Consider the following 27,246-nt stretch of genomic DNA (forward strand, 5'->3'; position numbering starts at 1 on the left):
ACTAGTGCTGGTGTCATTAAGTTCTATGCTTTTTTAGTGCATGTAGCGATGAAAGAAGGAACACGAGCTAGAAAGAAAGCTCAGTAGTTCGAAGCACTCGTTGCACTTGCAGAGGACTCCGGTTTGCTTCCTGGCAGCCATTTCTAGTGGCTCACAAGCATTTATAATCCAGCTTCACAGGCCGTCTTCTGGCCGACATGGGCAGTGACATGCACGCGTACAAACAGACAAGCAGGCACACACATAAATAAAAATGATATAGTACAAAGAATAAACAGCTTTTCATTAATGTTGTTTTTAATCAGAAATGCTTTATTCATGGGTTTCGGAGGTTAACCTCGGGTCACCGGTCTCGTGCAGCAAGCACTTTTATCCACAAAGCCATCTTGCCAGCCCTACGTTCACCTCTCCTACCTAGTTAGAAACACTGACAATTTTTATGAACCATGAGATAAAACTTAACTGTAGCTCAATATTCATACAGAAGCAGTCACTAGAGGCAGCAGTGACAGGTCAGCAGGTGAGACACGGGGCAAGGCACTCTAAACTCCAGCTCTCTTTGTAAGATGGAAAAGACAAGGTTGGAGGAGACAGCATCTTCCCTCGCAGTCTTTAGATGGGAACTGGGGAAGGACTTTTTAAGTTACTTTCCCTGCTCTTTAGTGGGCAAAGGAAGTACAATTAACTTTTAAATTCGGGCTTCTAAATTCTTAAACCAACAACCATTTATAAGTGTTGAAACATGCATTCTTGGGTCTCAAGATGGCTCCGTGGGTAAAGGCACTTGCCCCAAGTGTGACTGACCTAAGCTTAATCACTGGGACACATATAGTAGAGAAAAAGAATACACACACACACACACAGGAGCACAGGTATTCACACATAGGCACACACACAGATACTCACACATACTTGTAGGCACACACACAGGTAGGCACAGGCACACATTAAAAACACAGACAGATATAAATGAAAAAATATTCAATAATACAAACATCTATAAGGAAAAATAGCTTTATTTTAAAGCAAAGTGAATTCTCTACTTAAAGCACATAATAGATAGATAAGAGCATTTATTTGGCCCTAGGCTTGATTGCATGCGCTCATTATAATACTCTAATGACATTTTGGATATCAAATATATCTCTGTATATGTATTCTTATTGATCAATATCAAATATACTGATAGTAAAGAAATAAGTTCTGTTTCCTTTTTAATTACCCTGAGAAACACATCTTCATAGTACAGTTAGGATTTATCTGAATATTTGGAAATTTTAAGAAAATAAAATTTTCAGTGCACATGTTAATATGCTAAATTCCAAGACAAAAATAATGATAATATTTTCTAATCCCATCCATTTATGTACAGTGAAGTTAACAGGCAAAAGAGGACCCAGGAACTTATAAAACATCAACTGAATCTGAATATCTTATATATACATGATCTGATGCACATGTTAACTTATCAAAACCACACAGAGCACAACATATCCTAACCTGAAGTGTACCTAAGCAACTGTGTCTTCCAGCTCCCTTTCCAAGGACAAAGCTGAATTTAATAGGTATAAATTTAACTCTTCCTAATGTGAGAAATTAATACTAAGGAACGAGGTAATATTATCTTAACAAATCATGTCTCTTTATGTATTTTGGGGGAAAAAAGAAATAGCAAAAAGCCTAATAGCCTGGAACAATAACCTAGACTTTGGTGTTATCAATTCAGATTACACTTTCAATTAAAAGTATGAATACTCAGAACAGGGTTTACTTACTAGGTCTCAAATCATAATAGAGCATTCGATTTACTGGAAGTTTGCTTAAAAGCCATTGCTGGCCCCACTCCCAAAGTTTCTGATTTCGTAGGTTTGGGAGGAAGCACTCAGATTTGCATTTTCAAGTTCTATGCTGCTCTGCTATTAGACTGTGGACAGGCTTGGAAACTGCTGGACCAGGTAGATGCATGTATTTGTCTATCACCTTGGAAGAATCCTCAAAACGGCCAGCATAGAAAAGATCAGTCATGTTCTCTTTTAGTCTAGGGTACTAAAAATATTAATATAATAAGAACTGTTAAACATTAAAAGGATTTATATAAAATTACTTATATTTTAAAAAGACAGACTGACAAGTGTCCATTTGGTCAATTTTCATTGAAAAATTGTTCTTACAAAACATTTGCATTGTTGTGGAAAACTAACATTTTTTAAACAGTATGTCTACTGAACATAGGTTGGTTCATTTTTCAGTAGATATTATTTTGCTGTCTGTGTCTTGAGAACCCAAGGTATGATGGACCAAGGGATAGTAACCAGCCATTTTTGAATTGTTTGTAGAAAATCTTGTAAATTTGTAGTCCAGGGGTAACTCTGTGAGGACGGGAAGGAGAAAAATGATTTGTTTTATAAGCCCTCAAACTCCTTTCATAAATACAAATAGATTAAAATCCAGTGTTTGATAAGCTGAACAAGGACAACAATAACAGTCACATTAAAGTTTGATGATGAAATGACCATGAAGTTCCCACAACACACAAAAAACTAAAGATAACCAAAGCATGCTGGAAGTGGGAGGAATGGGGAAGAGCACACCACTGGTTATCCAGGACCAAACAGTCAGCCTTGAAAACATGTATATAACAAGTAGCATTATACAGATAGAATGGTTTGTATTTACACACACACACACACACACACACACACACACACACACACACACACACACACACACACATTATATATACATGTAATGGCAATTAATGAAAACAGAGGACATGAATTTGAAAGAGCAACGAGGGACATTTGGGAGGGTTTAGAGGAAGGAAAAGGGGGAAATGGTGTAATTATAATGTTAAAGACAAAACAAAAGAGTAAAATAATTCAGTGTTTCTATTTTTCAGAGTTTCATAATTTTGATACTTGTACTATAGATAGGTTGGCACCAAGGATGCAGAGCGTAAAGTATATAAAATTTGCAGTAAGTATATATGCCAAGATACATTTAGACATACTACATGAAGTGCCCAGAACTCTGGCCTAAATTCTATGTTATATTAGGTGACACTGAGAAGCTTTGAGGCTCAAGCAGTTAATCGTTACCAGAAACAACTACTCCTGAGTAGAAAGAGGGAACACTGCTTTCCCAGTGTCAGAGAAAGCTAGGTTTACTGTGAAGAGGAAATCAGTTAGCATTAGTAAACATCATGTATCCTGGCCCCTGGGTATTTAGTTATGATCAGCATAGCTATGAAACATGCAACAGCAATGCTGCTTATGGTAATTGCAACAATTTCTCTTTTTTTTTTTTTAAGATTTATTTATTTATTATATGTAAGTACACTGTAGCTGTCTTCAGACACTCCAGAAGAGGGTGTCAGATCTTGTTACAGATGGTTGTGAACCACCATGTGGTTGCTGGGATTTGAACTCTGGACCTTTGGAAGAGCAGTCGGGTGCTCTTACCCACTGAGCCATCTCACCAGCCCAACAATTTCTTATTAAGAAATATGAGGGCCTGGTAAGTTGGCTCCACAGTTAAAATCACTTGCCGTTCTTCCTGAGGCTCTAAATGTGGTTCCCAGTATCCACATCAAGTGGTCCATAACCACATATGACTCTAGATTCAGGGCTCTGTTGACTTCTACTTGCACCCCTCCCCCCATCACCTTACAAAGCAGGGGTGGTTAGAGAGATAGCTCAGTGGTTAAGAAAATGTACTGCTCTTACAGAGGGCCCAAGTTCGGTTCCCAGAACCCACATCAAGTGGCTCACAAGTGCTTTTAATTGCAAGGGGGATCTGATACCTCTGTGGACAATGCATTCATGTGCACATAACAACAGAGACACAGATATATACAGGCATACATAATTTAATAATAAAAATAAATATAAAAAAGGAAAGAAACAGAAAAGAAAACCAGGGAGCAGAAGAGATGACTCAGTGGTTAAGAACACTTGCTGTTTCATCAAGAGAACCAGACTTTGAATCCCAGCACAAATATTAGGTAGCTCACAAACTCCCATGCCTCCAGGTCGAAGGAATCTGAAGCCCCTTTGTGGCCTCTACACCCCCCCCACACACACACAGTCACACAGACCTCACATATACATACATTAAAAAAAAAAGTGGGACCTGAGAGATGGCTCAGCAGTTAAGAGCACTGACTGCTCTTCCAGAGGTCCTGAGTTCAATTCCCAGTAACCACATGGTGGCTCACAACCATCTATAATGGGGTCTGATGCACTCTTCTGGTGTGTCTAGGGACAGCTGCAGTGTACTCATATAAATATTAATTTTTTTTTAAAAAAAAAGCAATCTGAAGCTGGAGAGATTGCTCAGTTGGTAAAGTACTTGTTACATCCAGCAGGACCTGCGTTGGATCCCAGAACCCACATTAAAGACCTGTGTGCAGTGGTGCACACTTGTAATCCCCTGTTGGGGAAGTGGACATAGGCAGCTCTCTAGTTTGCTGACCAGCTATCTAGTCTACCTTACCTTGGTTACTTGTTAAGTTACAGACCCATGAAAGATTCCATCTCAAGGGAAAGGTGGATGACTGCCTGAAGAAACACACACACACACACTACACAAGAGCACACACATGCAAACTCAGAAAACAAAAATCACAAGCCTAGTGATTCATGAGATGATGAGTCATCAAGAAAAAACCAGTGCAGTAGGGAAGTCACTGATGACAGTTAACTACTTGGAACAAGAGAAACAAGAACTCCCTCCTCCTGATTTCTACTTAAAGTAGCAGTTTTCTCTTAAATTCTGTCATAAATACACTGTATCAGCCATATTATCCCAACTGTGGAACACTTACATGAAGTGTACAAAAATGAATAGATTCCCACATGGTAAAAAGACACAGAGAAAGGGAGTGACTCTTGGAACTTCAACTGCAGGATCTAAGTCATACAAGATTGTATCGTTCGTATGTGTAAAGCCGTGACCATCACACCTTTGCCTAGAGCTACCATTTTTATTCTGACGTAAGTGACACAGCAGTGCCAACCGCTGAGTCTGACTGATATAATTAAGCTACAGTTCTGTAGGAGATGCAACGTAGTCAAACAATGTGATTAATGTGTTACACTTTGAAGAGGTGTCTCCAGCATCAGAACTAATACTCTCTCCACATTTCCCAGCAAGGGAAGGGTTTGCTTCAGGTTTGTTAGACCTGCTTATTAGCTCCTTTGAGAGAAGCTGGCCTCGTCACGTGCTCTCCTAGGGTTCAGGGAGAGAGCTTTGAGAATATGAGAGTGAGAGGCAGGAGGTGCCTCTTGACTATGGGCACTCACTGCTCTTCCAGAGCACCCTCGCTCAGTTCAAGCATCTACATTGGGTGGCTGTCACAGGTGCCTGCATGTATGTGACAGACACAAATACAATTAAACACATATTTACAAAATGAAGAAAAAGAAAGGTGCATGGATGTGACAACTGAGGGCTCATTTTCTAAATATTTTAGAAGTAGGTTTTAGAATGGAAACTCATTTTTCTTTGACTTTCTTACTATTTACAACCACACTTGATAATTTTTTATATCTATCTGGGTATCTTAGAATAATCCAGTGGCTTCTATTACTAAATCACCTCAATAAAATTCTTAATTATTTTGAAAGAAATTGATTTTGCTAACAGTTTTTCAGATTTTTTTTCTTTTGTAAGAAAGATTATTTTAAGGCTACCTTTAGTTTTATGTGTAAGCATTGAACAACAACAAAAAGGAACACTCGAGAACAAAATACCATTTCAGAACAAGGTTATTTTAGAAGATCAAACCTAACTTAGAGCCACCACCACCGTCCTACTGATAATTCCGGTAAGTACCTTGCTTTTTTCTCTAGTATCCATTCTGTAAGGAAGAAAATGTACTCTGATACCATTGGCTCCAACCTAGGAATGTGAAGCTTAAACACATATCCAGGGTTCTGACTTGGAGGAGAAGGAACTAGATAAACACCAGGGTGACACTCAGGAACACAGATTCCAAGGAAGATCAATGAATGAAGAGGGAAGCCACTTTCTGCCACTGATTTCCTTCATGTGTGTGTGTTCAGGCTGAAGGCTAGGCTAGCTACTGGCAGCAGAAAACCCAGGGACTTTAGGCAATCTTCTAGGACAGCAGAGACAGAAGCAGAAGTGATTAGCTAGGAGCCCAGGGCAAAGGAAGGGCAGAAAACTGGTTTCTGCTCTTTTCTCCTCAAGTCCTTTGCCAAATTCAGAAGCGATTTGGACCCTAGGACTCCACACCAAAAGCACCTCTATACAGCAGGGTGGGCTTCTCAAATAAACGAGGACAGATTGTTTCCATCTGAAGAATGAAGCATCCCAGTGAGTGTCTCAGACTTTAAGTTCCTATGTATGTTCCAGAGAACTTATCATTAAGAAGTCACTTTCATGTTAACAAATGTTTCCCAAAGCATCTGGTTGGTTCCACATGACTTTAGTTACTCTTGGAGCCAAATTACAAAAATCTCCATACTTTTATGCCCCCTTAAGCCTGCTTTCAGAGTCTCCTGTGGTTTTACCTGGTGGAGCTCCATTCTGCACCCACCTTCCTTCCTGCTTGGCTCTCTCCCACAGTGTTGGGGAGTGAACCCAGGCTTTGCACATGCCAGGCAGGCCCTATGACATGGGGCTGCAACTGCCGGCCTCCTTTGAGCTCTTTCCCAGTATAGCAATTCACTTCCATGGTGTTTAATCAGCTCATTACTACCTCCATTTTGATCTTGAAAGATTTAATTAAAAATTTCCATCATCTTAGTGTTTACATCTCTACAAAATGTCCCATTCCTTTGTTTTTTGTAGTTGGGTGTTTTGTTATTTTTGTGATCTCCTAGACTCATATTCCTGGCAATTTTTCATTCTGGGTTGTACATTATATGAATTACTTTTAAGAAGTGTTTGTGTCCTGGAATAATATATTTCTCAAAAGAAAATGGACTTTCATTCTCATCAAGTATATGGAGGCTTTAGCCACTGTTGGGGGGGGGGGACTAATAATTTTTGCTGTTCAGCTGTTCGAAGCCGAGTTTCAGGCCCTGTGGAAATGTGGACTCTGCCTTAACTCTCCCTTACAACAGAGACTTGAAGGAGCTCACCAGGCTCATGTTTTTCTGTTCCCATCCTAGAGGTTACATGAAGTTACTGAAAGGTTCACTCAAACCTCTGTGGGGAAAGCAGCCCCAAAGCCAGGTTCATCGCCCTGGTACTTCTCCCAACCTGTATCCTAATTCTTCAAACAGATTTTTAAAATGTCCACCTTTTGTAGTTGACTCCAGAAAGGTGTGTGTCTCAGGGTGGGGTAGGATAGGAAGTGGGGGGTGGGGGAGATCCTGACCCAGGCTACAGTATCTAGAAGCTCTTTCCCTTAAAGAGCAACTCATATATACTGAGCAAGATATATTTAGGAATACACACACACACACACACACACCCACCCACACCCACACACGTAACCATCAGTGAAGAGAGAGGTCATGAATTTGAATGAGAACAGGAGGGGTATATGAGAGGTGTTGAAAAGGAAGTGAAGAATGATGTAATTAAATCATAACCTCTAAAATATAAAGGAAAAAATTAACTCAGTGTCTTAAGAAGACCGCTCCTTTTGAAGACAACAGCTCTCTCTAATGGTTACTATCGTGGACAGGGAGAGGCGTCACAGCTATTTCCCCCTTACCTGCAATAGATTCAATGTTTGGAATTGCAATCGTACTGTAGGTGCTGATTCTCTTAGAGGACCATGTATAAACCACAGAGTCTTCTGCCCTCCCCCGTCCGGAGACTGAGTCAATAAAGTATGAGCCCCACTTATTAGACAAGGTGTTTAGAGGCTTTACCATTGGTGCCTGGAAGAGGAAGGAACAACTATAATTAGAACGGTATCGTAGTGAAGTGTTCCTGCAAGTGTTTTCTACTCACTAAATGAACAGAAGGAGGAAAAGCTACAGGGACCTAAGGGCAGGGTTTGGAAACCTGTTCCATGTTTGCAAAGAAAATAATATCTCCTTACTATGAGTGCACTTTAACATGACCCAGGATTGGCTCCTTAAAAAGTCAGTTTTCATAATCTAAAAACTATATATTCTCTATGATTAAAATAATTCTAATTTACCTACTATCATCATCATTAGTCTTATTATATTGTAGGATAATTAAAAACCCACTCCATTGGAATTTTTTTGGTAGTTTTTGTCTTTTAGAAGAGTGTGAGATATAAAAACTTATTTATTGCTTTCAGTGTTCCTGAAACATGAAGCCAATACATCAATAAAGGTTTAAAACGACTAGTTTCTATTTTATTTTTATTTATTTAATTTATTGACAGCTATAGAGAAATGGCGTGAGGTGACTGCTCCTAGCTTGCTAGTTGCGCGGCAACATGGGATCTTTGTGACTCTCAGCATACTGAGACACCAAGAAGACATACTCTCTCAAGCAGAGAATCCTGGTCTTCTGCCATGTGAGCTGCAAGTCTGAGGAGGTGGCCTTCATGATCCTTTTCTCATGAGAAAGTAACTTTGTTTTTATTTATAAGAAAGAACTAAGAGTTGGACTGCTGAAAGATTTCTCAGTGTGCAAAGAGGCTTGGGTCACCTTAAACCAAGATAAGCTATTGCTAGGGAAACAGCAGTTGGTAAGAATTAGAAGCTGGGGGAAATCTTTATTCTGCCTTCTGTATAAAAGATGCTGGAACTCTGAATAAACTGTGCATCATCTAGCTTTTGTGTTGCATCCATGTGTCCTGATTAATGCAACTCTCACTTGGGATCCCTCAACACATTGGATGTTGACAGACAGGGTCTCATTGTAAATCATTGACTGGTCTGGAACTTGCTATGTAGACCAGGCTGGCCTTGAACTTATAGAGATCTGCCTGCCTCTGCCTCCCAAGTGCTGAGATGAAGTGCACCACCATACCTGGGTTACTGGTTGTTGTTGTTGTTTTTCCTATGAATATTTTCTAGGTCTTCATTGAGAGAACTGCACAATAAGTATGTTCATTTCTAGGTCTAGCCACAAACTCTCCATTATAGATTTTCCAAAGGGTAGGTATACTCCAGGTACTTGTTTACTTCTATGTGTGCACATGTGTGCATACATGTGCATGCACAGGGCAGAGGTGGATAGTGAGTGTTTTTCTCTCTCAATCTTATGTTTTTGAGACAGGCTCTCCCATTGAACCTGGTGCTCACTGCTTTGGTTAGAGTGACAGGCCAGCAAGCCCTTTTGCCCACCCCTATCTCTCGAAGCCATTACAAACATGTGTCACCAGGGAACGTTAAGAAAACGTATGTTCTTGGGACTGAAGTCGGGTCCTTATGATTTCAAGGCAAGCACTTTACTGACTGAGCCATCTCCCTAGCTATATTCGTACTTCTTACTGTCCTTCAAGTTATAACTTGGCAAATCATTCCTTACAATGAGATCACTGTCTCAGCTACTTTTCTACCGCTGTGAAGAGACACCTTGATTATGATAACTTACAGAAGAGTGTATTGAGGGCTCATAGGGTCAGAGTCCAGGATCAGCATGGTGGGGAATATGGCAGCAGGCAGGCAGGCATGGTGGTGCAGCACTAGCTAAGAGATTATATTCTTGCCTATGACTAAGATGTAGAGAGCTCACTGGGAGTGGCTTCCCAGGTACTTATTTACTTAGTGAGAAGGTCACACTTCCTAATCCCTCCTAAACAGTTCCAACAACTGGAGACGGGGTACTCAAATATGTGAGCCTATGGGGCCATTCACATTCAAATCACCACAGTTACAACAACATTTTCAAACTTAATAAACATTACAGGTATGGCTTTATTTCCAGGTCTATAATGCCCCTTCAGAGTTCATTTTTATGTGAAGGATGAGGAAGGGGACCATCATATTTTTCTCCTTTCATTCTTGACTAGAATGCTCTTCTATAGGCAGTTTTGGACTTTTTGAACTGAAAGACAGACTCTATATATTACATGCGTAACATTTGGAAAATCTGCATTTTTCTTAATCACAAGGGACTCTCCAGCTCTTAGCTTTCTCTAGAGAGTGTTTGCTTTCTGCTGGGATTAAAGATGTCTGAGTTCTGTCCCCTCCACAGGGAGGCAGCAACGGGGCTAAACTCTCAGGAGTGCTATTTGTACAGTGCTGCTCAAAGACACAGGATGGAGCTCTATATTGTTCCATCTGGACTTCATTAGTTGGAAGCTCAGGTTTATGGCAAAAGATATTGGTGAAACGCATACAATTGCTTCATTTACTTTTAAACCTAAGCAGGTAGATACATGACAGATAACATTTTTTTTTGGTACTTCCCTTTGATTTCACACATGCATATTATGGATTTGGATTATATTAATTTCCTTACCTTCTTGTCCCCCTCCTCTGAACTATTTCTTCTCATGAGTCTCCCTTCTACTTTCATGTCCTTTCAAAAAATGACCCACTGAGTTTAATTAGGGGTGTTGCATGAACAAAGGTGTGGGCTCATTTATTGGATCATGGGCCACTTATCGCTGGCTACATGATTGAAAAAAATGACTACCCTTCCCTTGCAGTCATTAACTGCCATGCCAATAGCTCCCCAGTTAGAGGGGGAACCTCAGACAGTTCTCCCCATCCATGACAGAATGATGATGACACATACCAGGCTCTTAAAACGAGGTTGACTAGAGTTATCTGCTTTGGTGGAAGTCATTAAATAATAGTGATCTGGACACAGACTATAGAAACATGAAGATATCCCGGCAGACCAGAATACTTTGCTAATTTGAGACAGGATCACATAAAGCCCAGACTGGTGTAAAACTTGCCCCTGAAATTCTGATCCTCTTCTTCCATTTACCATGGAGGGACTACAGGCATATAACACCATTTCCAGTTGATTCTAAAGTCAGGTAGCAAAAGGAGACTTTAGCTTTCAAACACTGCCACCCCCCCATATCTCCTGTCTCAAAAAGGGTAGACAGGATCCTTACCTCATATTTTCCTCTTTTCTCCAGAGGCTCTGCTTCCTCAGGCTTTTCCATTTCTGGCCCCTGAAGCTCCTCGAGAATAAGGACAGTCTCCCAGTTAGTATAGTGATGGGCTGGGAAAATGTCTGAATGCATGCTGTCACCAAAGTAAACGACCTGTGATCAGACAGAATTCTGAATGAGACATGGAGGTGAGAGTGGTGGCCACAGCACAGAAAACAGAAGGAAGGCCCTCCACAGGCAGCAGCCACCCCAAGGGTCTTAAATTCCTACAAATAATTTCACACACATATTATTGGTCCTATATGATTCACAGGTTTGTTGAAGATGGCAGGAAGGTAGAATATGAGAAACAATTTTACTTGATATTCGTCATGAAGAAGTGAGCCTGTGTGTTTTCACATGTTAATAATAAAATTTATTATAGGGAATTACTTGTTACTAAGAACATGCATCATAACCACTGTTTAAGAGTTTATACCCTCTGAGGACTTGCCGTGGATCTGCTGAAACAGAACTCATGAATGTATGGTTCCAGCATACACAGTTTGGAAAGGCCCTCAGATATCCTGAGGCAAAGCCCTACTGATCCAGACCATACCCCTCCATTCAGAGAAGAGGGCCTGAGATTAAGGGCTAAGAACCAAGGTTCCTCATCCAGGCCCTGGTTCTGCTGATCCCTTGAGTAGTTCTCAGACGGCCAAGGAAGTAGGTACCGATGAACCATGGCCAGCTACCCAGTGATTCTTCCTGCTCACCAGGCTTATGGTGAGCATCGTGTAGATCAATGTACAGCATTGACAATGTGACCAAGGGATCAGAAACAAACAATTCTTTGAGGAAAAGCCTGTCAGTGTTGGTAGTCACTCCTTGTTTTATTTATAAAATATTCTTTGGTGTTTTCAGAATGTCACTTCTTAGGCACTGCGTGTATGAACTGTACTTCCTAGACTTGTGGCCTCTCTGGAATCCTTGTTTTTCCCTGTCACAAATAAAGACTGAGTATCTACCAAGAGTGCATCTAGTCAAAGAGGCAGAAGGAGAGAGGCAGCAGGTGCTCAGAGGCAGAATACAACTGTTAACCATTTGCACCCATGACTCTGTTCACACCATTTGTATCGCACGTGGACATCAAGGCCTCTGCTGATTGAGATCAGACATTACCTTGGGTTCAGGCTTGCTGGTCATTTTCTTCAGAAGCTCATAAAGGTGGGCAGCGTTCCCTTGGGAGTACCAGCCCGGTTTATCCAGAGACGGCAGCTCATCCTTCTCTTCATCATTCTCTGCAAGTATGGTTGACAACAATCTTTAGTTGGGCTGCACCTTGGGCCATGGACCATGTATAGAAGGAAAGCATGTGCGCATTCAGTAAGCACATGCTGTAAGCATTGTGTGTGCTTACAGTTATTAGACAGATCTATCTTTCATCTATCTATCTATGTCTGTCTGTCTGTCTATCTGTCTATGTCTGTCTGTCTGTCTATTTATGCATGGGTGTGTGCACGCCATGGCACACAGAGACCAGTCTTAGGAGTTGGTTCTATGGATTAAACAGATTGTTAGGTATTCTGTCTTGGCAGCAAGTGCCATTACCTGCCTCTGCTTTATAAATGGTTTACTAAGTGAACATCATAATGTTTCTTGCCATGGGTAGAATGAAAAATTTCAAACAAAATATCTATTAAATGCTAATTCATGTTGGGGTTGTAATAGAACAATTATCCTACTAATGGCTTTTTCCCCCCCTAGGGTGACACGGTTATTGCCTTTTGAATCCTTAACAACTGTGGCTATCAGTAAGAGACAGAAGACCTGTACAGGGCTGGGCCTATTGACTGTCTCTTTTTCTGGGGGAAGGGCTTCTACTCCTCCCTGAGGACATACAGGTCATCAACCATTTAACTGCTGCCTACAAGTAACCCATGCTCCTGAATGTAACCCCAATTAAACTCACTTGCCCACTAAATCACTGGTGCAATTGTTTCTGTGTTTCTGCTGGTGTCCTGACTAGGGTAAGTAGATTTTTATGTGTGTGTTCTCAGGAAATGTACACAAAACAGGGGCTATAACAGGAAGATTTACCACTAAAGATAAACAACTTGCTAGTAAGGTAGAGCAAATTCAATAGAACAGAAACAGGAACGGAGGTGCTGTGGAGATGGCATAGTGGAAAAAGTAATTCCCGACAGACCTGCGTTTGGATCCCCAGAGCCCATATAAGGTTCGTGGCAAGCACGTACCTGCAACCCCAGTGTGCCTCAGGAATTGTAACTGGTACAATGAAAGATTCTGTCACATTTATTTAGTAATGTTTCACATGTTACTGGCACAGTGCTAAGGACAGCTTTCTAAACATAGCTGCTACCCATGGGAGGCACACCTGAATAGAAGAGAAATCTCAGCAGCCAACTTCACTGTGATACTGAGGGAACCGGAGCCCTTGAGAAGGAACAGATAGGTGAATGCCATCGGGCAAGGATAAGGGGTCTCCAGACAGAGGAGGGGAATGCTTCCCATCTACTTCATTGTCCCTTAAAGTGTCATCTTCTGAGCTTAAACGTGCAGAAGCTAAGGATTCCCCAGGCTGGCTCAGTCAGTCTTCATTTTAACAAAGTGATTGTGTATATACATTACAATCCCAGAAGCAACGACAGCGAGAGCAGCCAGGACAGAGACCTCAATCAGTCTCCATTTTAACAAAGTGATTGTGTATATACATTACAATCCCAGAAGCAACGACAGCGAGAGCAGCCAGGACAGACACCTGGATGAGGAATAAAAGGTCATGTTTTCAGCAGAGATACTGTAACCAGTACACAACAGGGAAGAGAAGAGAACTTACGGGCTATAGGATGCTTATATGGAGTGGGAACTGGCATGATTGTGTGGATGTGATTAAATATATACCATGCTTGCCAATGAATAACTGGAAAGATACTGAACTGCTTAAAAGCAAATAATGAATTGACGTCAGTGTGAATGGAGCACGAGGAGAGAGAGAAGAATTGGGGAGAGAGTCACAGAAGTGAGGGATTACATAAGGTCTGCAGAGCAGGCTGAAGATGATAAGGGTTTCCAGCTCTGGCACTTTCATGGTTAAATTGTCTCCTTGTTCACACAAGCTTGGTGTGAATCAGCATGTTTGGTTGTCTTTGTTTTCTAGATGGAAGGAAAATAAATGTTTAAAACACCAAGTGCTATGCAGGGAAAAAAAATCCCTTGAGATTCAGGACAGGAGGCTGGGCTAGGGAAAGATGAGGCAAGGTGGGGGTGGAGTGGGGGCTGGGAGGATGTTCACGTGTTCACAACAGCTGAGGCCAATGGGGTGGGGAGTGAGTTGGCAGTGAAGTAGCCAGATAGGAGGTAGGTCCCTCTGAATCTTGTATCTTAGCATTGGTAAGGGCTGAGTTCTCCCTTTGCATAGCATAGAAAGGAAGTGGGGGAGGGGCAGACTCTGCCTATGTGATGCTTCTCTCACCCCACACTTTTCTTAGGGTCAGCAGGGGTCAGGCTGACCGAGTTACAGGGCCCTCATTGGCTGCAGTACCATCTGCTCTTCTCTAGTTACCATGGCAACAACTGATGTCAGGCACATGCCACTCATCAAGGACACACTGAACACAGATTGGCTCCTGGGATATTCTATTCCAGCACCGTTACTATCTTAATTTTATTTCTCTGCCTTTGACTGTTTGGAACACAGACTGAATTTACTTCTGGCAGTTATAGCAGAGACCTGATCTGACGAGCATCCTACTTGTTAATATGGAGGATGGCTTGAGGATTACCAGGCTGATGTGGGCTGGAGCTCAGGGACCCAAGCATACTGCAGGGCTGCATTGAGTCACCTGAGAGAAGATGAGGGTAGAGGGAGGAAGACAGGGGTGAGCCTAAGGACAGATGTCAGACATGGGTGACACAGAGGGTGACTGGGTTTTCATCATTTCATTGACATCTGTGGCTGGCAAAATTTCTAAGGGAGTTATGGATTGTGGTAAGGACAGCAGGCTAAGTGGCAGGGGCTGATGAGCTCCTAGGAGCACTCCAAGTTTTCAGACCTATCCCTGGGGTATGGAGAGTACAGAAGACAAACTATGTCTCCGTGGGTCACAGAACGAGCAATTGGAACCTATCAATGTACAAGTGAGAGTAAAACCATCCACAGAAAGCAGAAAGCTGGGATCATTAGCAAGAAAAAGGTAATTGGAGGTGGGTAGGCACAAACTGATAATAGGCAGGCACACACTGGTGAGCTGCACAGAGCACAGCTACAGAAAATAGCGACAGGAAAAGGGCAGGATCCATAGTCTTTCCAGGAAGGACCATGTCACTCTCCGATGACCACAGCTCTGGCTCTCTTGTCTTGTACTCCCAAAGTCATCTATTTGCAATCAGTCCAAAAATTATAGGGTTCTTTGTATTTCCCATTTAAATGTGTTTTAAATATCAGAAAATCAAGGCACCAAAGAACCTTAGAAATTGAGTTAATCACACTCAGACTCTGAGGCTTTCTAAACATCTGTACCATGAGCATGAAGACACATATATTTGAGGTTTCTAGGCATCTTAAAGAAGTCACAACAGGGCAATGATCTACATCAATCTAGACTTTCATCTTTGAAACAACAGGACAGGGTTAAGATTTATAAGACATTTTGGGATTCCAAAGCAGGGGTAATAGAGTAAAAATGGACAGATGGGTTGCATCATTCTACAACGCTGCCATCTGCACAGCAAAAGAGATAGTCGATGGAGTGTGAAGATGTCACATGAAGGGAGAATGTATCTGAGAGCCCCAAATAAGGGGCCAAGATCGAAATGCATAAATGTTGGAACACAGTCAGTGAGGAGAATTCTGAGTGCTCGTGTGAAAGCTCCAAGAAAAAAAAAAAAAAAAGACAAGAATCCTATGATGTCAGTTTCTTCAAAACATGGAATTCCTTTTGGAGTGTGTTTTTGAGGTTCCCCCAGGTGTGGTAGATAGGAGTAAGTTTACTTCAGATTAATCATTATTGCTTGCTGCTGTTATTCAATTACATGTTTAAGCTATCCATTATATGCCTCTATGGAAAAACACAGAGGCATAAGTGTTTTTTGCCATGTGCGGCCTGTCCTTGTGATCATATGCAGCTTGAATGCATGGAAACTTTACTCATGTGATTCATCGTAACCCCAGTAGCTGTTGGAGGTTGAATATTGCATGAGACTTTAGTCCACCTCATTTTTAGACTTTGTTCTCCCAGGTCCCACTGCCAAAGTGGTAAACACATAAGGAACTCAACTCAATAGAAAAGAAACAAAATCCATGAGACAAAGAACCCAAGGGAGCAATTTTTAAAGATACAAATGCCCAATGAATGTATGAAAAACTCCATCATCATTAGTCAAGAGAGAAGGTAAATTAAAGGCTCAAGGATATATCACCTTACTCCTTTGTTTTCTTATTTTAAAAAACCCAAACAACATAGTAAGGACATGAAGAAAAAGAAATTCTTGCATACTATTGAGTAAAATGAAATTAGTATAGTATAGAGATTCCTCCAAAAACTGAATAGGGCTAGGACAACCAGTGAGCTTAGCATGTATGAAGGCTGGCGTCTTACCCTTGGCACTGCAAACACAGAACTACCATAGAATCCAGCACTCATGCATCTGAGTACTCAACAGAATAGGGAGTTAGCATATAGAAGAGATATCCACACCACCATGTTCATTACAGCATTTTCCCAATGGTCAATATACAAAGCCACACCACATCAATTAAGGAATTAAGGAAAACGTCTATGTATATAATTATCCTTCAGCGTTCACAGGAGGCTTGTTTCAGAGTCACTCCTAGGGTCCCTAGCACAAAACAGCATTGCATCTACAAACTTATCAATCTACTCTCCTATCACCTTTCCAGTTACTTACATTATCTAATATAATATAAAAGATACATGAAGAGTTGTTATAATGTGTTACTTAGGGAATGACAAGGAAAAAAAACACACACATGTTGTGTTCAGTGCCTGTGCAATTTCTTTGAATAGTTTAGTCCTGAGGTTGGTTGAATCTGCAGTTGTGGATAACCAATAAAATATACACAATGAAGTATTGTTCAGCCTTAGGAAGAGAGTGATAGTATTTGTAAGAGCATCAGTGAGCCTGGTGGATATAAGGTTCAGTGAGATAAACCAGACACAGACAGACAAGTACTGTATGAACTCATTCATATGCAGAATACATATGTACAGCTGATCTGTAGTCAGACTAAAGTCATGGGTAAGTGAGGCTGGGGGAGGGGGAGAGTGGAGAAATCTCAGCAAAGATGAACTGTAGGAAGGATGAGTGCAGGAGATCTACTACAGTTTCTGGAGACCAGCCTTAGCAGGAACGGAATGTACACTGGAAAAGTGGGTTTTAAGTGGGATAATACATGTGTTAAACGGCTTGAGTTATCCGTTACACAGTGCACACATATGCTATAGTATCATGGTATACATCATAAATATATAATTTCAGCTGTTAATAAAATAGAACTACAGTTAGGGAAAGTAAGATCTTTTAAAAAAGGTTTTCTAGGACTATAAATATGGTAATTTTGAAAAATGTTATGTTTAGGCAGGAAGATCGTTATAAGGTTAGAGACTATCCTGGTCTTCTGCATTAGTTCAGGATCAACCAGGGTTACACAGTGAGTCTCTACTCTGAAAGACAAAATAAAACAATATATGCTATATTTATTTTCTATTATATATATATATATATACATATATATATATAGTTATGGTCTATTTATTTACTTGTGTAAGTGTATGTGTGTACCACCTATACGCTGTACTCGCAGAAGCGAGAAGAGGTGCTAGGTTCCTTGGAACTGGACTTAGCAGCAGCTGGGAGCCTGGGAACTGAGCCTAAGTCCTCATCACGAGCAGCAAGTACTCTTAACCACTGAGCTATCGCTCTAGCTCCAATGTGTGTATATTTTAAGATCTGCAATTCTTTCATAACATATGTTTAATGAACTCTGACGTTCTTTGATAACCATAACTGAAAGGACAGTTTGCATGACATTCTTTATCACACTACGCTGCAAATCCAATGTGGTAACATACATCTAGAACAAATTCTGCAGAGAAGCACTACAAGGGGAACTTTTATAGCAATAGGCTTAGATAGTCCCGTGTTTATCTCTGGATACTCAACAATTAAATAGAGCAATACCAAAAGCCTCCTGAAAGTTAGTATGGCAAGAATTTTATGGTCTTGATCTTAAATGCTACCAACAGCTCTCGTTAAAGGTTCAGTCATAGGTAGCCAATGCTACTGAGAAGGGAGAAGGCTTTTAGAGGTGGGGCTTGAAGGAATCAGGCCCTTGAAAGTTATATTAGGAAACTCCACTCCCCTTTTCCTGGCAGCCACTAAAGGAACAGATTTGTTCTGCCACATGCCATTTGTAGTTGTTTGGCTCTCATAGACTTATGTGTTTGAATGCTTGGTCCACAGGAGTGGCACTATTAGGAGGTGTGGCCTTGTTGGAGTAGGTGTGTGTTTGTTGGAGGAAGTTTGTCACGGTGAAGGTGGGCTTTGAGGTCTCAGATACTTAAGCTAGGCCTAGTGTGGCATTTACTTCTGCTGCCTGTGGATCAAGATGTAGAACTCTCAGCTACTTCCCCAGTACCATGTCTGCCTGCATGCCAGCAAGCTTCCAGTAATGATGACAACAGACTGAACCTTGGAAATTGTAAACCAGCCCCAATTAAAACCAATTAAATGTTTTCCTAGAGCTGTGTCTCTAGTTGCATATGTGGCAGAGGATGTCCTAGTTGGCCATCAAGGGGAGGAGAGGCCCTTGGTCTTTCCAAGATCATACGCCCCAGTAAAGGGGAATGCCAGGGCCAGGAAGTGGGAGTGAGTGGGTTAGGGAGCAGGGTGTGGGGGAGGGTATAGGGGGATTTGGGTATAGCATTTGAAATGTAAATGAAGAAAATATCTAATTATAAAAAAAAAAGAGTAGAGGGGAAAAAAAAAGAAGATTGGCATGGTCATGCTGTTTCTTCACAGCAACAGAAACCCTAACTTAGACTTCCTTCCACAATGGTCTATTTTTTCTTTTTCTTTTTTTCCATACCCTTTCATGTTGGTCTATGTGCCATAAGCCCAAAATAATATGGCCAAGTAACATGGGCTGCAATCTCTAAAACCAACAACAACAAAAAATGACATTTTCTCCTTTTAAGATTCTTCCCAGAGATGGAAATCTCTACAACATATCCTGCTGACTCAAGATCTAGTCACACACAGAGATGACAATTAAACTTTTTGACATTCACCTTGCCCAGTCTTGCCACTCATCTATCCTGATGGCCTTCGTCTTTCAAATGCTCTTCCAGGAAGCTCTAAGAGCACCTGTGAGGAGCAGCTTGCTTCTGATCATTCTTTCTCAACTGCAAAGGGCCTGGTCTTTTCCTGCAACCTTGTTTCTCCATCAGTCTCTTGACAAGTGTGACAATTCTTCCTGGCCTTCTTTGAATGCCTGGATTGTTGCAGAAAAAGCACATGTTGTGTGTGTGTGTGTGTGTGTGTGTGTGTGTGTGTGCATGTGTGCTCACATGTGCACATGGCATGTGCATGCATATGTATGTGTGTATGGACTCATGTTTGTATGTGAGCACGTACACATGTACCTGTGTTGTTTTGCTTTTTTGTTGTTTTGATCTTTGTGGATTCTGTAGAAACTTTTGCTCCCAAAATGGTTGACTCTGACTTACTAATTCATTCCCTCAAGCACATACAGTGTATTACTTAGACCTTAATATTCAGGTGAGATCCATGCCCTTCGTCATTGAAAACAGAGAGAGGCTGACACTTAAACAATATAACATGAGATACAGAGTAAAGTTTAAGGTAAACATAGGTTTACATTTTCCTTCTCTTCTTAAGGGGAAATGATGTCCCCATTACAAAGTGTTTTGCACTTGGGGTTAGTCAAAGATAGAAATAACAAAACACAACTATAGAAATAACTAAACACAACTTACCGAGTGTGTAGAAAGGCCTCTGGCTTGGGAAATGTGAGAAGAATCCAGGCTTTAATGCGTTTGTAATCACAATGTCAAAAAGGTCTGCAAAATCCTCCCTAAAATGCAAAGTAAGTTTACCTTAAGGAATTAGAAAAGTTGCAGAACTTCCTCCCTGCCTAAGCAGTTTATCAGGGTATAACCCTTCAACCCCAGATTAGCTTTCATGTGCTCTATGGTCATCTTACACACTTTAAATTGGAAGCTACACTAGAAGAAGGTGGATGGGTGCTAGCCAGGTTTTCTGAAAATATGAAAATTACTTAAAGCACAAATATAACAAAAGAAAATCAAGTGAAGAAAAAGGGAAAGGAGAAAGAAACAGAGACAGAGAGTGAAAGAGTAAGAGAGAAAGAGACAAAGAGGGAGAGAGGGGGAGAGAGGGGGAGAGGGGGAGGGAGGGGGGGGGAGAGGGAGGTAGAGAGAGAACGAACACAGAAGCTGTACTGACCTAGACTCAGAACTCACTCTCTCCTGAAAACACCATGGTGAGCAAGAATCTCTAATAGCTGGAAATAGCCCATGGTTTCAAATTTGAGGAATTACATGTAAGTCTGAAGACTCAATAGATTTGATACTATACAGGCCCTACAGAAAGCAGCATTGTATTCATCCGAGTGACAATTGCCAGTGTTCAAAATATGAGGAAGGTACTTTATTTTGAAAACTAGTATAGTCCTGTAAGTATTTTTAGATGACAGTATCAGTGTGTACTATGTGCTAAGGACTATCTGATGAAAGTCTCCCTAGGCCTCATCATGACCCCAGAGGAACAGTGGTCCAGAATGTGTTAGTAAATGAAAAGCTCAAAGACTACAACTCAAGAGTAGAAGCAGGATTTTGGTTATCCTGGTGGGAACTGAAAGCCCTGTATGTTCCGATGCAAAGTTCTACACCAGGAGGGCAAATGTCTCAGGAGAGGTGCTCTCCCCAGGTGGCTGACACTGGACTGGCCTTCATTCACTTTAAGGATAACTGCCTATGTATTTTTTAGAAAGCAGAAAACCCATTCCCAGGTAAGTATGCTACAGAACAAACTAAATCAGCACACATGCGAAAGAACATAGAGATCCTTGGGCTAAAGATTGTTAATGGAGGTAAGCTGAGGGGCTACAGCCTGGTGCACACTCAGGCAATTGTGTCTGCTGAGATTTGAAATTTTAGAAGAAATCTAAGAACCCTCTTTGAACTCCTGCTTTGACTGTGGGCCTTCCCTGGTATTGCCAAGAATGACATAAGTTTAACAATCATTAAAGCTCATACTATTCTGTGCACTATGTATAACTACCATGTACTCTACACTATTTATTTAAACATTCCCTCATAGTCACAAGGAATTGTTGTCCTAGTTCTAAGAGAATGAAAGTAAGGCTTTAAAGAAGTTATAAACTATAGCCCAGGGCACACAGGAAGTTGTAAAGAAGGGCCTGAAGATGTCTATCTCTTTTCAAAATCTATTGCCTTGATTTTATGTTAATCCCACCTCTGGCTTTGCTAAACGGCACAGGGCACACATCTGCATTGAAATGGATACAGGGCTGCACCCTACAATCTGTCAGGGACTATATTCTCCGTCAGTCCTAGTGATCACCTAACACCGAACAGTGACATCCATGAAGAATGAATGGCTCCTCACTTACCCAAGGATGTAACTGCCAAGAAGTTTACAGTAATCACTGTGAGAACTAGTTATCAACATAGTAATTTTCCCAGCGTCCTTCAGCTGTCGAAGCCACTTTCTTACAGACTCAGGACAGCGGTGCACATATTTGCCTAGATTTCTTTTTATTTCCGGAAAGAAGAATCCACAATTTTCTGAAAAACATAAAAGGCAATATCTTTAATAAAAATGTTTTAAAACTTAGTCTAATCTCAGACAAGTATATGTCTTCAAAGCTAAACTTTGAAAGCAAAGCTTTCAAAGAAAAACAAAAGGCATAAAGATTAGGTTCAAACAATCTAGCCATTATATTAATAATAACTCCTTTTTTTTTTTAAAAAAAAAAAGGGGGTCCTAGCTACTATGGAACTCACTATATAAACCAGGCTGGCTAGAACTGCTTGTCTCTCTGCCTTCCAGTGCTGGGGTTAAAGGCATGAACCACCACACCTGGTCTAAACACTTTAAAAATACTTTTAACATTTTTATAAACATTGTTTTTAAAACAGTATTTCTAGGACTACAGAGATGTTCAGAGTAGTACTGTTCTCGTGGAAGACTCGTGTTCCCCTTAGGCAGCTCGTAAAGTGCCCGCAATTCCAGCCCCAGAGACCCAGCGTCGTCTGCTCTTAGCACTGTCACTAAGGGGCAGCTACCCCACACAGACACACTGCACACACATAATGGAAAACAAATGTAAATCTTTATCAAATATTATTTGTTGTTTACTTTTAAAATGTCATGACAATTGATCATACTTTTCACAAGAATTGATATGCTATTAAAATAATATAGTGTACTATCATCAGCATGTCAAAAACAGGAAACATTGTATTTGAAGTAAGCTGATTAATAAATACCTAACAAATACTGAGAACAGATAAGAATCAAACATTTAGATATGCACCAGGAGCCCATCTTTGTCATGAAGTAGCTAATCAGCCAACTGTGTCCTTCAGAGGCACAGTAGTGAACGTCAGATGAAATACAGACCTATATAGCTAGGTGACAGCTACTGAGAGGTGCCAGAGCAAAGCTACCAGAGAAGACGAAGGCACTCAGGGATGGCTAAAATGGGGCTGCTGGACCTGGCTCTCACAGCATCAGGCAACTGCAGATCTTGTTGAAAGGCTACCAGTTTTGTAGCACATTTTAGAAAGACTGTTTTCTAAGCACAGTGGTACTAATAATCATGGAAGGAACGCAAAATTCTTAGCTTCTTTAATGCCAGGAGAAGAACAGTGCAAAGACAAAAATAAGAGGTTTTGTAGATAAGGGCTATCCCTGAAATTCTGTCCAATGATGCACATGAAACAGCAGGAAAAAAAAGTTTCATTTTAAGACTATGAAGGCTGGGGCTAGAGAGATGGCTCAGTGGGGAAGAGCAGTGACTGCTCTTCGGAAGGTCCGGAGTTCAAATCTCAGCAACCACATGGTGGCTCATAACCACCAGTGATGAGATCTGATGCCCTCTTCTGGCATGTCTGAAGGCAGCAACAGTGTACTTATTTATAATAATAAATAAATCTTTGAAAAAGACTATGAAGGCTACACTTTAAAGACTATCAGGACAATATGTCAAAAGAGTCTCTACGTGAAGCAAATAAAAACGAAGCCTGAAACAGTAGCAAATACTGCTTCCTGCCTGCCCATGTCCGTTTCCTTCCTCCTCTTTGCTGGAGAATACTACAATACACGTGAAGTTTCATCCTCCTTTCAGGGACCTTGGATACCCAGTAGAATCTTGGTCTCTCTGTCCACACACACTGATAATTTCCTCCATTTATCAGATAGATGCAGAGAAAGCAGGGTAGGAGTCAGGGACCCTGGAAACCACTGAAAACAGGGTTAAGTTTCTCTGTTCAACTTTGCCATGACAACAAACTCTACTTAAATTTGTATCTGGTACCTTCCGCACAGAGAACAAATCAAGGGTTGAGAAGAGAAATATGAGAGACACTTGGACTCCTGATAACATCAGAGGGTCTCAGGGCAATCCATTTAATTAATAAACCTCTAGATGAAATTTTCTTGTGAAATAAAATCATTTTAGTAGTAGACTATACAGTAAGAAGACCTATTATGAGCAGCATTAAGCATCTTGATGCAGAAAACAATATACCACAAGAACATTGCAACTGCACTAGAACACTGCACAAGACAGAATATGCTGTATTGAGAAACCAATCAGATATCGGAACATCAAGTGTGAAGGCAAAGGTTTTGTTTTGTTTTGTTTTTTAGCATAGTTCTCTTTGTATTTGGTCCCTCAATGACATGTGTGCAGTTTTCTGGGTCACTAATATTTCAGAAGCTACTCAATGAACCTTAAAATTAAAATATATTTTCTGTTCTTCAATGACGAGAAGATTCTGTAAATAATACAAGGCTGTTAAGAGAAAACGTCAAATGCAAATGGCCAAGAGCAAGTATTGGCCTCAAGTACTTAAGTAATTTCAGAGAAGCTTTTACATGCAAGAGTGGCATGAACTTTTGTAACAAATAAACTTTACAGCTGGAAAACAAAGATTTATTATGCATCATGCCAAAAACATTTACAATATTCTCTGTGTTCAGAAATTATTTTTCCTGCGCTATGTGTGCCTACTGCCCTCTAGCGATCAACACGCAGATTGCTATTAAAATTAGTGTTAACATTTACAAGGGATAGAAAAAGCATATACATTTAAATAGCACAATTTAAATTCATTATCTAGGGAAACTTTATTACTAACTTTTAGTAGGTCTAACCCAAGAAGGCAAGTTAACCAGGGGAGATCATTAGTATTGGAGTTACCCTTTCGTATGCCATTGAATGGGACAAACTAAAAAAAGAACGCTGTTTAAACAGATGACAATGGTAAACTCCAAGTTGTGTGTGCAACAAAAGATCATGGACTGACACACCTTGCAACCTTAAATGATGTGTGTGTCTGCACGCGTGCGCCTATGTGGATATGGAAGCCAGAAGATATTTTTCAGCAACATTCACTGGCCTGGAGACTTATAAGTAGACTAGGCTGGTGGCCAGTGAGTCCCTGGGACCCACTTGTCTCTACCTTATCAGTACCATGGTGTGTAGGGTTTAAGGTGTGGGGCGTGGGAATTGAACCCAGTTCATAATGTTTGCAAGACTAGGATTTACCAAGCTATCTTCCTAGACCCCTTAAACTACATTATTCAGATTTAAAAAATTTTAAAGTTTTTTATTTTGTGTGTGTGTCTGTGTGTGTGTGTGTGTGTGTGTGTGTGTGTGTGTGTGTATGTGTCTTCACCCTTATCATGGCACACAAGTGGAGGTCAGAGGACCACAGAGGGGAGCACTCTCCTTCCATAGCTGTGAGTCCCAGGGATGAACTCAGATTGTTAGCATCAGTGACAAAAGCCTGTATGTGCCTAGCCCTCTCTACTGTCCTCCAAACATATTCTTACTAAAGGACAATTACAAAATTGTAAGTTTTCTGTTCGGTGATTTCCCCCAAGAGACTAAACTTTGAAGGCATGAAACACACACACACACACACACACACACACACACACACACACACACACACATATTTTGCTTGGCATGAAGCTGACAATCAATGCATGAATGCTAGATGAGTATAGAAGAAAATACAAGAACATTATGTCTTTATATTCAAAGCAATAACATGACTTGTAGCATGCTGCCGAACTGTGCATAACAGATAATGCCTATATTTGCTATGTGCTGTCAACGTCATTTGTATCTAAAATTCTGGTCTGTATCTATCCTTATAAAATCACACTTAATACGACACCAACAGGTTAACAGTAACTGGATAAGACAGGAAATTCAGATCTGAGGTAGAAAACAACAATCTTGTTTGCTCTGACCTTGCAGAGAAATCTGCATTTTCACTTCCATGCTGAAGGAATTCTACTTTACTGTCACTTTATGGAATTCATTCCCCAGACTTCCCCACCACCCCTCTTAGCTGGTATTTTCTGTGTGAAAATGGAATGAAGAGCAAAATTTCAAAAAGCTGACTTGAAAGAATAAAAGTTTAGCTCTTTTATGTTAAAAACTTGGTTGCTATAGCATTCTGGAAAAACCTGCCAGGGTGGAATGCTGGAACAGTCTGCTGTGGAGAAGTGGCCTGCTGGGATTGGAAGGGTTGGGAGACCTCTCGTGGCCAGAGAAAAGTGGTACAACTTAATACTGAAACTGCTTTAGCTCAACAGACACGTGTGCCACATCAGTAATGCTAACATCCCTGGTCAACAAACACCACTCAGCTATCACCATTGTTCCTGTGATGGGGTAAGAGCTGGCAGAGCTGTGAAGGGTCCTGGGGATGCTGGGATGCCAACACCTCCACCACCAGCCTCCAACCTGTTGCTGCTGCCATTGCAGAACAAAACTGAGGACACTGAAGTTACCAACTCTACCAGTATGTTGGTAAAACGCTAAATACGTTACCTGTGGGCTGTTAAAATATATACGCTGTGGAGATGATCCAAGGAATTATTTTCTGGAAAAAAAAAGCTTGTCTATGAAAGACAGAGATATTTACTGGAGAATGAAAGAGGCAAATTTCTTTTGTGTATTTTATATAGAGCAAAGGATATTATACAGTCTCTCTGTAGTTTGGGCTGCTCTAATGACTCATTGTTCAGTAAACACATATGGATGAATGAGAAAAATTAGTATGCTACATAAAATACTAAAAAAAGGACCCCAAAATTGAAGTAAACAATATAATGAAAAACATGAAATATACTTTTTTTGTTGTTTTGGTTTTTTTGTTTTTTCAAGACAGGGTTTCTCTGTTGTAGCCCTGACTGTCATGGAACTCACTCTGTAGACCAGGCTGTCCTCAAACTCAGAAATCCGCCTGCCTCTGCCTCCCAAGTGCTGGGATTAAAGGCGTGCACCACTACTGCCCAGCCTGAAATATACTTTTAACAATTCTTTATTTATATCTCTGTAATATAATTCACATACTTATGCCTCACCCTGAAGATCTGACACAGCTGGGCTGGGCCACAATAGGGGTATGTTTTGAAGATCTTCAAGTATTTATAAGGTGACATTAGGTTAAGAAAAACTGGTCCAAATATTCACATTCAAAAAATTTTTCTGCAATTGAGGGCATCTTAGTTTTAAAGTATCTTTACTGGCTAAAGTATACCTCTGTTCATGATAAAGGAAACTTGCACATACTAACTGCTGTTTTGTCTTAGTTAGGGTTTTACTTCTGTGAACAGACACCATGACCAAGGCAAGTTTTACAAAAACAACATTTAATTGGGGCTGGCTTACAGGTTCAGAGGTTCAGTCCATTATCATCAAGGTAGGAGCATGGCAGCATCCAGGCAGGCATGGCACAGGCAGAGCTAAGAGTTCTAAGTCTTCATCCAAAGGCTGCTAGTGGAAGACAGACTTCCAAGCAACTAGGGTGAGGGTCTTAAGCCCACACCCATAGTGACATACCTACTCCAACCAGGTCACACCTCCAAATGGTGCCACTCCCTGGCCCAAGAATATACAAACCGTCACATGTTTATTATGCTTTGTATATTTC

At 40.8% G+C, this 27,246-nt stretch overlaps 1 protein-coding gene across 2 annotated transcripts in view; it reads right to left on the reverse strand.

Annotated features, from left to right (window-relative positions):
* Positions 1 to 998: 998 nt before the first annotated feature.
* Nt5dc1 (5'-nucleotidase domain containing 1) overlaps positions 999 to 27,246 on the reverse strand; it is a 114,981-nt gene continuing 88,733 nt past the window's right edge. For both annotated transcript variants that reach the window (NM_001347463.1, NM_176968.5), the window contains 6 exons: positions 21,678 to 21,852; positions 19,999 to 20,096; positions 12,140 to 12,258; positions 10,979 to 11,131; positions 7,691 to 7,859; positions 999 to 2,369 (listed from right to left, as the gene is read on the reverse strand). In NM_001347463.1, coding sequence (NP_001334392.1) covers positions 2,239 to 2,369; positions 7,691 to 7,859; positions 10,979 to 11,131; positions 12,140 to 12,258; positions 19,999 to 20,096; positions 21,678 to 21,736 — 729 coding nt within the window. In that variant the 5' untranslated portion in view covers positions 21,737 to 21,852 and the 3' untranslated portion in view covers positions 999 to 2,238. The remainder of the gene's footprint in view (positions 2,370 to 7,690; positions 7,860 to 10,978; positions 11,132 to 12,139; positions 12,259 to 19,998; positions 20,097 to 21,677; positions 21,853 to 27,246) is intronic.

Source organism: Mus musculus, chromosome 10 (assembly GCF_000001635.26).
Source record: "Mus musculus strain C57BL/6J chromosome 10, GRCm38.p6 C57BL/6J".
Lineage (NCBI taxonomy): Eukaryota > Metazoa > Chordata > Mammalia > Rodentia > Muridae > Mus > Mus musculus.